Source organism: Triticum dicoccoides, chromosome 7A (assembly GCF_002162155.2).
Source record: "Triticum dicoccoides isolate Atlit2015 ecotype Zavitan chromosome 7A, WEW_v2.0, whole genome shotgun sequence".
In the NCBI taxonomy this organism is placed as follows: Eukaryota; Viridiplantae; Streptophyta; class Magnoliopsida; order Poales; family Poaceae; genus Triticum; species Triticum dicoccoides.
Genome location: NC_041392.1, coordinates 571,340,104 through 571,355,121, shown reverse-complemented (window position 1 = coordinate 571,355,121; position 15,018 = coordinate 571,340,104). Strand labels below are relative to the sequence as shown.

At 45.6% G+C, this 15,018-nt stretch overlaps 1 protein-coding gene across 1 annotated transcript in view; it reads left to right on the top strand.

Moving 5' to 3' along the window:
* The first annotated feature begins 12,979 nt into the window (after positions 1 to 12,979).
* Positions 12,980 to 15,018, top strand: part of LOC119332314 (DNA repair protein RAD51 homolog B-like) — a 4,534-nt gene continuing 2,495 nt past the window's right edge. Inside the window, exons 1-4 of the mRNA XM_037605496.1 lie at positions 12,980 to 13,174; positions 14,310 to 14,454; positions 14,567 to 14,677; positions 14,777 to 14,868. Coding sequence (XP_037461393.1) covers positions 13,076 to 13,174; positions 14,310 to 14,454; positions 14,567 to 14,677; positions 14,777 to 14,868 — 447 coding nt within the window. The 5' untranslated portion in view covers positions 12,980 to 13,075. The remainder of the gene's footprint in view (positions 13,175 to 14,309; positions 14,455 to 14,566; positions 14,678 to 14,776; positions 14,869 to 15,018) is intronic.

The window sequence follows — 15,018 nt, the reverse complement described above, 5'->3', positions numbered from 1 at the left end:
GTCGCCGCCTTCAAGGGCACCAATAGTGGAATCACGGCATCTCGCATTGTGTGAGGGCGTGAGGATAATACGGTGGCCCTAGTGGCTTCTTGGGGAGCATTGTGCCTCCACACCGTTCTAACGGAGACATACTTCCCCTCAAAAGGAAGGAACTTCGGTAACACATCCTCGTCTTCACCGGATCCACTCTTGGTTATCTCTTACCTCTACGTGTGCAAGCTCTTTAGTGTTACTTCTCTTGCTTGTTTGTTTGTTTGTTGTTGTTGCATCATATAGGTTGCTCACCTAGTTGCACATCTAGACAACCTACTTTGATGCAAAGTTTAATTTGGTAAAGAAAAGTTAAAAATTGTTAGTTGCCTATTCACCCCCCTCTAGTCAACCATATCAATCCTTTCAATTGGTATCAGAGCCTCGTCTCTTTATTAAGGACTTTACCGTCCGAAGAGTATGGTTGATACTGTAGACGGTGTGGAGGAACACTCTGGTGTGAATCCGATCTTGTCTACGGGCGATGGGGGAACCTCGGTCTCTCGTGAGGAGTTCAATGTGGCCTTGGAGACATTGAAAACCTCCATGACGACCGAGGTTGAAAGCATGTTTACTAAATTCCTTGAAGGGCTTAAACTATCCACCGCACCGTTGAAAGTGGGTAATCCCACCGACAAGGCGACGGATGCTATCTCCGACAAAGGGGAAGCTAGTAGTGAAAATGCTCCTTCCTCTAGTGGTAAGAATGGCACCGACATCTTTGCTCATGTGGAACCACCACTTGTTTATGGTGGACCGGTTCCTTCCACTCATTTGAATCATGCCGGTCCTCCCCCTAAGATTTTGAAAAATGAGGACTTTGGTTCTTGGGTTTACCGCTTTAAGCGTCATTTAAATCATGTGAACACTAATCTTTGGAGAATAATTGAAGAAGGTTTCCATCTGCATGATCCAAGCAACTTCACTCCTCGAGAAGCCGCGGATAATCAATTCAATGGGAATGCTCTCTTCATCATTCAAGATGCAATTCCACCCGAAGATCTACCTCATCTTCGGCCCTTCGCCTTGGCCAAAGACGCACGGCTTTGTGTTGTCTCACTCTACCGGGGAAGCGCAAGCATTCAACGCTCCAACTATGAAGTGGTGCAAGATGAAGCCGATGAGTTTGCAATGAAAGAAGATGAAGAACCTCGTGAGCTTTATCGGAGAGTAACCAAACTCACGGTCTCACTCTGAGATCAGGGAGCAAGGACACAGATGACAATTGGATCAAGCGCAAATTCCTCAAGGCAATGATGCCCTACCACAAGGCCATGTCCTCCGTCATTCTTCAAAGGCCGTACTTCCACACTTTGACCTCAAGCGAAGTGTTGGATGAGTTTGTGGCCATGAACATCTTGGACAAGACCGCCGACAATGCGGTGCTCCGTTCTCAAAGGGCAAAGAAGCCCAACCTTGCTTTGAAGGCCAAGGTCTGTGTTGAAGAAGAAGAAGAAGAAGAGGAAGAAGAGGAGAGCAACCCCGAAGATACAAAGTATGCATATCATGAACACATGGCACTTGCTTCAAGGCAATTTTGGAGCAAGAAGAACTCAAGGCCAAACTTTAACAAAAATAACTCAAGTGGCACGAAGAGCAAGCAACGTGTAAGGACTTGCTACAATTGTGGCAATGTGAGTCATTTTGTTGCGGAGTGCCCGTATGAGAAGAGGGAATACAATGGTGGCAAGCTCATCCGAAAGGACAAGGCCAAGTTGTTCCCCAACAAGAGCAACTTCACCAAGAAGACTCCTCCCAAGGTATTGGTGGTACAAGAAGAGTACAATGATGATGATGACGATGATGAAGATGGTGAGTCGGTTGCCATGGCCTTAGTTGCCATTGCGATGACTCCATAGGTGTCTCTCTTCGACTCACCCAATGAGAGCATCACCGCCAAGTGCCTCATGGCAAAAAGCTACCAACAAGGTAACCCCCAACATCAAAACTACTATCATTAATCATCCTTCTTCGACGGATAGCATTGATGAACATGAGGGAGCTAATGTGGAGGTGAATGAGTTTGAAGCCTTTATGGGCAAACTTAAGGGTAAATCCAAGAAGCACTTTGTTGCTCTCTTGGAACAACTTGGTGAAGCCAATGACATGATCGAGGCTCACGAAGATACCATCTCTAAGATGGAAGGGCATAGTCATGACTATGCCGATGAGATTTCGGATCTTTCCAATGCTCTTGAGGAAGAGTGTGGTCTTCGTTTGGCTCTTGAGGAGTCACACAACGTTGATCATGCTAAGTTAAAGAAAGATTTTGATCATGTTCTCATTGTTTCTCGTGTGCTAAACTCCGAGAAGGCCGAACTTGAGGTTGATCTTGCTAGACTCAAAGAGGAGTTTGATCTACTTGACAAGGCTCACAATGTCTTGAAGGGTGCTCATGCTAGCCTCAAAGAGTCTCATGATCAACTTCAAGTAAAGCTAACCAAGGAAAAAACCACTTTTCCTCGTATGATGTTAATTGATAATGCAAATGCTACTAACCCGTGTTGTGAGCATGTGCATCTTGTTGAGGAGAACGCTAAGCTAAAGGTGCAACTTAAGAAAGTTCTTGCGACTTGCATACAAGGCAAGAAGAACCTCAACGACCTCTTGACCAACCAAAAGGGAGTTGTGGCCAAGGAAGGGGTTGGGTACGTGCCCGAGTCCAAGAACAAGAAGAAGAATGACAAGACCAAACGACCTCCTCCTCTCATGCAAACCTTTGTGAAGGAGGGAGAGAGTGCTTCCAAGGAGAAGAAGAACAATGCGAAGGGTGGCGGTGTCAAAAAGGGCAATGCCACCCCTTCCATCAAAGCCGACTACTTTAATCCTTCTTATGTGTTATGTCGTGCTAGTGATGGGCATGTCTATGCCAAATTTGTTGGTTCTCCTCATGAGTACATTGAATGGTCTATTTGGGTTCCAAAGACCCTTGTTACTAACATCAAATGACGCATTACAAAATGGGTACCTAAAACCAAGCATTGATCTCTTGTAGGTGTTTGCTTCCGGTGGGGGATCATGGTTGCTCGATAGCGAAGCTACAAATCATATGACCAGAAGCAAGGACTTGGTGGTGGACGTGCACAAGATTCCATCTATGCCCACCAATGTTGAGTGGGGTGACGCCTCATCTTCTAAGGTATTGGGACTTAGCAAGGTAGTCATCTCTCATGATCTCACGATCGAGAAGGTCATGCTTGTTGAGTCCCTTGCCTACAATTTACTTTCCGTTTGTCAACTTGCAATCATGGGATTTGCCACTTTCTTTGATATTGATACCGTGGCCCTCTTGTGGAGCAAGACTCTTAAAGTAGCCTTTGTTGGGCATGTCGAGAAAGGTCTATATGTGATTAACTTTTCAGAGCGACCCACTAAGACCGCGACATGCCTAATGGCTAAAGTTGATGTGGGATGGCTTTGGCATCGCCGTCTAGCCCATGTCAATATGAGATCTTTGCAAAGTCTTCTCAAGGGGGACCATGTTCATAGACTAACGAATGTTAGTTTTGCTAAAGATCATGCTTGCAGTGCTTGTATCGAAGGAAAGCTACATGAGAAGGCTCACCCTCCCACGACTATCATTTACTCAAAGAGGCCTTTGGAGCTCCTTCACTTGGATCTCTTTGGGCCTCCATCCTTCGATAGTCTTGGGGGTAGGAAGTATTGCTTGGTGATTGTGGATGACTACTCAAGATACACTTGGGTGTATTTCTTCAAGAGGAAGAGCGAGACCCAACAAACCGTCATTGACTTTGCAAATGAAGCACAAAATCAACACAATGCAAAGATCTTGACAATAAGAAGTGACAACAGCACCGAGTTCAAGAACTACACCTTGGATGAGTTTCTTAGTGATGAGGGGATCAAGCATCAATATTCCGCACCTTACACCCCTCAACAAAACTGTGTTGCGGAGAGGAAGAACCGGACGTTGATGGATGCGGCAAGGACCATGATGGTGGAGTTCAAGTCTCCATACAACTTTTGGGCCGAAGCCATCAACACCGCGTGTCATGCATCCAATCGGCTCTACCCCCGCTAGGGCTTAAACAAGACTCATATGAGATACTCACCGGTAACAAGCACAATCTCAAGTACTTTCAGGTGTTCAGGTGTAAGTGTTTCATTCTCAAGAAAGGTGTTCGGTTGTCTAAATTTGAGGCTAGAGCTTATGAGGGCATATTTGTTGGTTATGCTACAAACTCTCATGCTTACCGTGTCCTCAATAAATCCACGGGACTTATTGAGGAGACGTGTAACGTGGAGTTTGATGAGAATAATGGCTCCCAAGTGGAGCAAAGTGGCACTTGTGATGTAGGTGATGAAATTCCTCCTCAAGCCATAAGAAGAATGGGTGTTGGTTTTATCCTACCCATCGAGGAACCCCTTGTGGCCAAAGGAGAAGGACAATGCTCCACTCAAGTGGAGCCATCACCAACCCAAGGCCCACATGCTTCCGAAGAACAACGTGAAGGCCCTCATCCTCAAGAACATGACCAAGGGCAAGATCATGCTCAAGATGGTGTTGACACACCAAGTGATGCCCAAGGTCAAGTTCTCTCCTCCTAGCAAGTTCAAGAACAAGAACAAGCTCAAGACGATGCTCAAGATGATCAAGTGACCACTCCTCGTCTCACCCCCGAGGAGGAATTGGAGCGTCATGCCACCAAGGTTGCTTCCAAGCTCTCCACCAAGGATCATCTCATGACGAATGTGCTTGGAAGCTTAAGAAAGGGGGTAAGCACTCGTAGACAATTAGCAAACTATTGTGAACATCACGCGTTTGTCTCTTGTGTCGAACCCCACAAGGTCTATGAGGCGCTCGAAGATCCAGATTGGCTCAATGCCATGCATGAAGAACTCAACAACTTCGAGCGCAACAAAGTGTGGAGATTGGTACCAAGACCGACGAGGAACCACAATGTCATTGGAACCAAGTGGATATTTAAGAACAAGCAAGATGCCCGTGGGATTATCATTCGCAACAAGGCTCGTTTGGTAGCACAAGGCTACTCCCAAGTCGAGGGTATCGACTACGGTGAAACCTTTGCTCCCGTTGCTTGTCTTGAATCCATTCGCATGTTGATTGCATATGCTTCTCATCATAACTTTAAGTTACAACAAATGGATGTGAAGAGTGATTTTCTTAATGGTCCTATTAATGAATTGGTTTATGTCAAGCAACCCCCCAGGTTTGAGGATCCCTACTTTCCCGATCATGTGTATCAACTCGATAAGTCACTCTATGGCCTTAAACAAGCCCCACGTGCGTGGTATGACCACCTTACCGAGTTGTTACAAGACCGTGGTTTTGAAGTTGGGCTAATCGACCCCACTCTTTTTACTAAGAAGGTCAAAGGGGAGTTGTTCGTGTGCCAATTATATGTTGATGATATTATCTTTGGTTCCCCTAACAAAGCTTTCAATGAGGAATTTGCCGCTCTCATGACCTCAAAGTTCGAGATGTCTTCCATGGGAGAGTTGAAGTTCTTTCTAGGGTTCGAAGTGAAGCAAAGAAGAGAAGGAACCTTCATCAACCAAGCCAAATACACTCAAGACATGCTCAAGAGATTCAAGCTAAGTGATGTCAAGCCGACTTCCACTCCAATGCCCACCAAGTGCCAACTTGATATAGATCCCAATGGTAAAGCGGTGGATCAAAAGGTATATCGCTCCATGATTGGATCCTTGCTTTACCTTTGTGCATCTAGACCGGATATCATGTTGAGTGTGGGAATTTGTGCATGGTTTCAAGCCGCACCTAAGGAAAGTCACTATGTGTCGGTCAAACGAATCTTTCGATATTTGGCTCATACCCCAAACTTTGGCTTATGGTACCCAAGAGGAGCAAACTTCAAGCTTGTAGGGTATTCGGATTTCGATTGGGCGGGAGACAAAGTGGATATGAAGTCCACTTCCGGAGGGTGCCAATTCCTTGGTTGCTCTTTGGTAAGTTGGTCTTCCAAAAAGCAAAGTTGTGTGTCTCTCTCGTCCACCGAAGCGGAGTATGTAGCGGCCGGTAGTTGTTGTGCACAACTCTTATGGATGAGGCAAACTTTAAAGGATTACAGTGTCATTTGTGAAAAAGTGCCGCTTTGGTGTGACAATGAAAGTGACATCAAGATCTCTCTCAACCCGGTGTAACACTTCAAGACGAAGCATATTGAGATTCGGTATCATTTCATCCAGGATCACATTAGGCGAGGAGAGATCGAGCTCAACTATGTCAACACTCATGATAACCTTGCAGATATTTTCACGAAGCCCTTGGATGAAGCAAGATTTCGCGAGTTAAGGCATGAGCTAAATATCATTGATTCGAGCAATGTGACTTGAACCCTTGCACACCCCACCACACTCAGTTTGTTGTCTAGTTTAGATGTAGGCATGGACATAGGGGGAGTGTTGTTCTCTCAATGAACTCTCCCTCCCCCCTTTATGCATAAATTGATCAAGTCTTTCACAATTAGCCATTGTTGATGGTACTTGTTCTTCAAAGACGAGTTTTGGTCATGGGCCCAAGGTTAAAATCTTCGCGGCGCCATACCTCTTGACTCAAACATAGGTGGCCTCGGCCACTGCCCTCTCTTGAAGAGGTGTGTCTTGGCCTCTTGTTGGTGTGTTCTCTCTTCTTCTTGCCTTTTGTTCTTTTTTTCTCGAGCTAAGCCGTGTTGTTTAGTTGCCGTGGCGTGCTGGGCGGTACTACCGCTGGTGGTGCGCGGTACTACCGCTTATAAGCGGTACTACCGCCCCCAGCGCAGTACTACCGCTGCGGGATGGGACCAGGGGGTTATATCGGGGGCAGGGGGAGGTTTCTTCTCCCCCATACCCATTCGATTCGCCCCCTCGTTCCTCTTCCTCTCTCCAGCCACGCATCACCGCGGGAGGGCTCCGGCGGATCTTCGTCTCCGGGGTGTCCCTCTCCATTTCCTTAGGTGGAGTCGATCCCCACCTCGTTCTCTTGCCATGGATGCTGGTATTGCCCCCGTTCCTTCTCTCCTTTTGTCTCGTTTTCAGATCTTGTGTCTTAGGGGCAATGGTGGTTGCATCTCTAGATTTTTGGCTAAATCTAATCTTGAGTAGGTTGGAGAAGGCAACTAGACTATCTAGATTAGAGTTTGGTAGGAATATTTTTGAATTTGGCAGTCCGGTAGTGCCGGATCTGACCACGGTAGTAGGGAACTGCTATTTCCCCGCCTCGAGCGGTACTACCGCTCTCTTTGGAGCGGTACTGCCGCTTGGGCGGTACTACCGCGTGCATGTCATGGTACTACCACTGCCTGCCAAGTTCCATCATGTTCCTGCCATACCTTGATCCTTTTGTTGTGTTTGTTGGCTTATGCTCGTTCTTTCTGGTTGTTTTGCGTGTTCTTGTGTTTGGTTCCAGGTGATGAACATCCTGAGCCTCAAGCTCGCCGTGTCAACCCCGGGCGTGCAACGTCAAAGCGCTACCGCACCTCTGAGCCAACAGGTGGTTCCTCTAGCACTCAACCGTCACCGGCAGGCGCATCTGCAAGTGCTCCTCCACCACCTCAGCAGTCGAAGAGATCCGCCAACAAGCCAAAGGGAAAGACTGTGACTGAGATGACTGCCAAGGAGTTTTGGGAAAAGCGTCGCCGCAACCCCTATGAGGCGGACCAAGATCCCACTTTGGTCAACCGCCCGTTCTGGAACCGGTTTCAGTTTGCCATCTATTTTGATGTGATCAAGGACAAGAAAAATCTCTATGTTGATGTTCGCTCCATCGACACAGATGCCATGGAGAAGGTCCCTGAGTACTTTGGCGAAGCCCTTCAGATGTGTTCTCAGCTGAACATTCTCAGGATCATGCAGTTCAACAAGGATTTCGATGCAGATTTGGTGGCTCAATTCTTTGCTACCATTCATCTTGGAACTGATGCCGACAGGACTCTGACTTGGATGACCAATGGCAAGTTGCTTTCCGTCAAGTGGAAGGCCTTCATGGAGTTACTTGATGTGGAAGATCAAGGGCTTAAGACTCCAGTAGGCTTCCGCCCTCACCGCAATGCTACATCCACTCACAAGCAAGCCCTTTGGCCCTACTACACTGTGAAGGTTCACCCAGTGACTAAGAAGGAAACCTATGAGCTGTCTACGTTTCTGGACATTCTTCATCGTGTCTTCCGTGAGACTCTCTTCCCTCGCATCGGGAATCTGGATATGGTCCACTCCTATCTCGTGGACATGCTTCTTTTTTGCCAGCATGAGAAGGAAGCAAACACTGGAGAGAGCCTAGACATTTCTCATGTTATGTGGTCTGAACTTCTCTCTGCCGTCTCTGAGCGCAAGTGCCCGATATATGGTCCATTCATCATGAGGCTCATTGAGAAGGCCTGGGCTCATGTCTATCCCAGAGTGTTGCTGGAAACTGGAGACTTGATTTCTCATGAGATCAAGCGTCTGAGGAAGAAGGACGATTGGGGCACCCCAGCGCCTAAACCAGGGGGTCCATCTACTGCTGCTGCTGCCATGGAGACCGAGGGTGGGGCTGCAACTGATGATCACAAGGAGGACTTTGGGCCCTCTAGTGCAGAACCTTCTTGGGCAAAGAAGCTTAAACGCAAGATGAAGAAGCTTTTCTGCATGGAGTCTCATGGTCAATACATGACTCATGTGGCGGAGAAGCAGGCCAGGGTGCGCCACAAGGACCTCATGCGTCACCTGGGTGCGACCGTTGCCAGCGGTTCTGAGGGATAGATCACTGAAGAGGAGGAATGGATTCACCAACATTGCCCTTGGACTGATTCAAACGCCGAGCAGTTTCTGACCCACGACAGAGATGCAGATGATCACGCTAAGATGTGATGTTCGAGATCCTCAGCTTGCCATCACCTGGAGCCGTAGCAACGCTCTTTGCCCTTTTGGTGTCTCAATGCCAAAGGGGGAGAGAGTTTAGGGATTTTGGTTGTTGCTGTGTTGCGAGTGTGTCTTTGTGTCTTGTGTCTTCTCGTGTGTTTTTCTAGTTGTCTTTGCTTGGTTTGGTTTGGTGCCAGTGAGACCTAAGTTCTAGACATATGGTGTGAGACATATGCTCCCTATAGCTACCTTATTACTTATGTCTATTCAGTACTGTAGTATCTTATGAGTTGCATGCTTATCCTGTTTTATACCCTTCTCTCATATATCTTATGCTTAGAATTGTTGGACTATAAAATATAGGGGGAGTGTTGATCCGAATGTGTGTGTCTTGCATTCCAAAGGCTCCACTAACTAGGTGCACACATTCAAGGGGAGCCCGTCTATATTTTGTAGTTCTAAGTATCCTTTCTTTTATATCTTTTCCTTGTGCAAATCCCTAGTTGTCATCAATCCACCAAAAAGGGGGAGATTGTTGAGGCATATCTCTCTCGATGTGGTTTTGGTGATTGATGACAACGTGTTTGCAGACTAATCATGTGCTTTGAGCATTTCAGAGATTCATCCTTGGCACGAGATGATTTCTTCCCCTCGGAGTGTCATTCAAGACGGTGTAGCTCTTTCATTTCTCTTTCGGTGGTCTAGTTGCGTAGAGGGCACCGTACTATCAAGAGGGGGACCGCTGTGGTATTGCTTGGGTGGAATAAACACGTACACATCCGCTTCTCACCCTCCGAGCCCTTCCGCTTCGATGGATAGATCTTTTCTCTACTTGTGTGTCTTGTCTGGGTCCCAGCGGTAGTACCGTACTACCCAGCGGTAGTACCGATGAGGGGTCATAAGCGGCAGTACCGCTCCGCGGCGGTAGTACCGCCGTGACTCCGCAGTTGTACTACCGCTGGCTTGTCAGGTTCCTACCGCCTCGACTTGAGGGCTCTTTTTCTCGTGTCGGGTTTTGCGGCACTAGTTGCGGCAGTAGAGGCGGTAGTACTGCTTCTTAGCGGTAGTACCGCCCCTACCACCGCGGTAGTATCGCTCTGGGTCCCTGCTTCTCTCCTTTGCGCGGCAGTACCGCTAGGTGGATCGGCAGTACCGCTGGCTCAGCGGTAGTACCGCCCTCCCAAGCGGTACTACCACCCTCTGCGGGGTTGTTTGGTGGGGCAACGGTTGGATTGTTGCCCCCACTATAAAAGGGGGTCCCCTTCTTCCCCGTTGACCTACCTCTTCCCCTCAAGCTCCATTAATGCTCCAAGCTCCATTTTCGCCCGATCTATCTCTCTAGCCAATCAAACTTGTTGATTTGCTCGGGAGTGGTTGAGAAGGCCCCAATCTACTCTTCCACCAAGAGATTTTTGATTCCCCCACCTATCCCTAGCGGATCTTGTTACTCTTGGGGTGTTTGAGCACCCTAGACGGTTGAGGTCACCATGGAGCCATAGTCCATTGTGGTGAAGCTTCGTGGTATTGTTGGGAGCCTCCGATTAAGTTGTGGAGATTGCCCCAACCTTGTTTGTAAAGGTCCGGTCACCGCCTTCAAGGGCACCAATAGTGGAATCACGGCATCTCTCATTGTGTGAGGGCGTGAGGAGAATACGGTGGCCCTAGTGGCTTCTTGGGGAGCATTGTGCCTCCACACCGCTCTAACGGAGACGTACTTCCCCTCAAAAGGAAGGAACTTCGGTAACACATCCTCGTCTTCACCGGATCCACTCTTGGTTATCTCTTACCTTTACGTGTGCAAGCTCTTTAGTGTTACTTCTCTTGCTTGCTTGCTTGTTTGTTGTTGTTGCATCATATAGGTTGCTCACCTAGTTGCACATCTAGACAACCTACTTTGATGCAAAGTTTAATTTGGTAAAGAAAAGTTAAAAATTGTTAGTTGCCTATTCACCCCCCCCTACTCAACCATATCGATCCTTTCAGTAAGTAAATTAAAGTGGAATTGATTTAGAAGATAAGTAAATTAAGGTGATTGATTATCATATACATGAAAGGTTGGACGAAGGGATGGTGGAAAGAAAGGTGAAATGAGAACCTTACATTTTTTTAAGTAGCAGAGATTCATGAACATTCATGAACCATGTTTGTTAATTGCTTAGGCCCTGTTTGGCAACCTAGAAAACTTTTACACTTTTCCGGTTGTAAACTACTAGCCCTGGATGGAAACCAACGTAAGATTAGAGGTAAATACACTAGGAGTCATAGAACTTGCACGCGATGGTCCGTTTGGTGCACAAACTTGTAATATACGTGTTTCTGGTCATCAAACTTGCACGAGCGTTCATATACGGTCACATTTCATGTACACGGACGTATTCATGGCCTATGTGGCATTCCAGTGTGGCCAGGGCCCGTTGTCATCCGCTGTAGCATGTAGACCTGCAGAGAAGCCTTTGGCTTTTTTATTTTTGTATTCAGCCCCTAAAAACAAAATGAAAAAACAAGCGATGTGGGGTTTTGAAGTTGCAACGTGCCATAGTAGTCTCACGTGGACAACCACCAGACTACTGATCATACATGTTTATATAGCACGACTAATTTCTGTATCATATAAACATTGGCTGAAAATAAATTTGACAAGAAATGTAACACGGAAAAAATGAGCACCGCGGCTCGACCATGTGACCTTGTGGTCAAGGTCAACTAAGATTACCACCAACAACACAACACGTCCAGATGTAAGAAAACAATTTATATTCTTGTGTTTGTGACATTCAGAAAATATTTATGTGTTACAAAAAAGGTACGCGTCATTTTAAAAAGTTTCAAAAACTTGTATTTGAGAAAAATGTCATTCAACACAACACGTCCAGATTAACATTTTTTCAAATACAAGTTTTGAAACTTATGTGTATTGAAACATATACTCCATATGATACACATATGTTTTGATGTTTTAAATACTCCACTATACATCTATGTTTTGATATACATATATTTTAAATACTCCAGTATACATCTATGTTTGGAGTATTTAAAAAAACATATGCCTAATACTTTTTAAACATATGATTAACATTTTTTTCGAAATACAAGTTTTGAAACTTTTTTCAACTATGTTTTCAACATTTTCGGATGGTACGAAACATTTTTGAGCTACACAAACAGCTTTATACATTGTATAGGCATTTAAAAAATGTCATGACCAGTTTTTTTTGGAATGCATGAACATTTTTAAAACGCAACATATCATTTTTAATTACACAAATGTGGTTTACGATGCTTAAACATTTTTCTAAATGTTACACACCTTTTTTTGTAACACATAAACACTTATTAAATATCACAAACACAAGAATATTTTTTTCTTACATAGAACAAGAAGGAATAACAGCATGAAAAATATTTTATCCCATTTGGATATGTTGTGTTGTCGAAGCCCGGTGGTAATCTTAGTTAACGTTGACCACGAGGTCACATAGTCGAGCCACGGTGCTCCCTTTTTTGGGGTTACATTTCTTGTAGAATTGATTTTTCGGCCTTGTTTATATGATATAAAAATTATTTATGCTATCTAGACATGAATGATCATTGGTTTGGTGGTTGTTAACCCGAGCCTAGTAGGGGTATGTCCCTAGTACCATCCCTTGTTTTTCCATTTAATTTAGGGGCTTTATACGTAAATAAAAAACCATTTTATTTTAGGGGCTTAATAAGTTAAAAAATAGGTGCATAATACGTAAATAAAGAAAAAGCCTGCAGATCTACCATGCGGCGCGGGCTTACAGTGGGCCCTGGCCATGCTGGCATGCCACATATGTCACGGATATGTCTGCGTACATGGAATGTGACCGTATATGAACGGTTGTGTAAGTTTAATGACCAGAAACACGTATTTTATAAGTTTGTGCATCAAACTGACCGTCGCGTACAAGTGATATGACTCCTGGTGTATTTACCTCGTAAGATTATACACTTGTAAAGACATCCAAACGCAGCGTTGAAGATATGGTTTCCTGAAATCCACTGTACAAAATTTGCCGCTTGCCGCTGCCTTCCGCGAGAAGGAAGGGAGGCCGCGTCCGGTAGAACCACGACGCCCAATTATAAAACTTTGGCGCCTTCGCGTTCTGTTTCAGCCCCAAAACCCGCCTCCTCTGCTCAGAAGAGAGAGAGAGAGACGCCTCACATCCCGAGCATCTCTCTGTCTCTTCGAGTGGTGGGCCCCATGTCGTCGGCGGCGGCGCACCAGAAGGCGGCCGCGGCGGCTCCCGTCGAGGAGGAGGAGGCCGGGGAGCACGGGCCTTTCCCCATCGAGCACCTCCAGGTGCGCTCCGCTCAACACCCATCCCGCCCCCCTCCCCCTCAATTGATCCGCTCCTTCTCCGCCGCGGAGGCCGCCGAGAGCGGGGTTTTCTGTCACGATCCGCTCCCTTTCCCGTCGTGGAATGGGGGGTGCGGCCGAACGCCGCAACTGGATGCGACTGACCCCTTTTTCCCCATTTTTCTCTTCGGTGTTCGATTTGGCGGGTTCTTGGCGGTAAACCCTAGGTTCTTGCCCTCGGAACCGCGTGAAGTCGAAGATTTAGTCCGCACTTCGGTTATTTGGGTTGTTTTGAGGCGGATTTATCCTATTTGGGAGTCCCTTTCCGGTAGAGTTATCGGCCCTGAACCCCCGAATTCCCGGTTCCTTTTTCTCTCGGGAACTTCACATGCATGAAATGGATGAAGATGCTCTCCTTTCATTTTGGTACACAATTTTCCGATCCGCATATGGCGTATCACCAGAGGCTTGATTCACTGATTCAACGGAGTTGATTTGTTATCACCCTTAAAGATCGTTACTGAAATGTTAATGTTTGCTGTCACCATTTCTGATGCGTGATTTTCCCACATTTTTAAGGGATCAGGACAAAAGTTGGACTGTATATCTGCACTACCAGTCTAAACAAGTTGCAGACATACCCGTCTCTAGTTGTATGCAATTAAGAGGACCTGTACTTTGTTTTCCAAGCTTTATGATTCCTGGCATCTAAAACCTACGCATTGCACATGCACGCGTTATCTTTCTGGAAGTAATGCTTATACGATTTGATTTTATGATGTTCTAATTCTTTAAAGTACGAAATGTTGATACATCCTTCTGAAAGCAATTCACATTCTCCCCAAGGCACCATGTGCAGCAGCCAATCGGCCATGGCAGTTGTGAAATCGTATCCCATTTTCTTGTCAGCAACTCAGCATCCTATCTCAGATTCTTAGTATCTAAAGTTACTTTTCCATGCTAGGTGTCTGAAATTCATAGTGCGAAATAGTTTTATCATTAGGCCATCTGGACTCTCGTGTAGGCTGTTGAGGATGTAATCTGTTTTGTTAACTGAAATGAAGTGGTCTTCTTCCTTAGAAAATCCTGAATGTTAATGTCACAACTAGACTAAAATTATGTTAATTTTTCTGTGAAGGCATCTGGAATAGCTGCAGTTGATGTGAAAAAGCTCAAAGATGCTGGTCTTTGCACAGTGGAGTCTGTAGCTTATTCTCCAAGGAAAGATCTTTTGCAAATTAAAGGGATTAGTGAAGCCAAAGTCGATAAGATAATTGAAGCAGGCAAGTAATTGTTTCCCTCTACTATAGGAATTTAGGAACATTATTTGCATTGCTTCGTATACAAAAGAATTTCCACATGCAAAGGTACTGAATGTTGATAAACATCTGACAGCTTCGAAGTTGGTTCCACTGGGATTTACTAGTGCTACCCAACTTCATGCGCAGAGGCTCGAGATTATCCAAGTTACAACAGGATCAAGAGAACTTGATAAAATATTGGAGGGTAACTGTCTCTGCCTTTTGTCATTTCCTATCTGCCACAAAGAAACTCTGATACAATAGACACATAAAAATAATGTAATTGTGTTTCAAATTCTGATAGGAGGAATAGAAACAGGATCTATCACGGAGCTTTATGGTGAATTTAGGTCTGGGAAGACTCAGTTGTGCCATACTCTCTGTGTCACATGTCAGGTATTGCGGTAAAATATCAATCTTATGTTATGGTGCCACTACATCAGTATAATTCTAGAAGGATACGTGATACCTTTTTTCCAATATTGGAAGACTGGCTACTTTTTTTTCTTAACAATTAGTTTCTGGCTACATAGGAGATATGGTTGT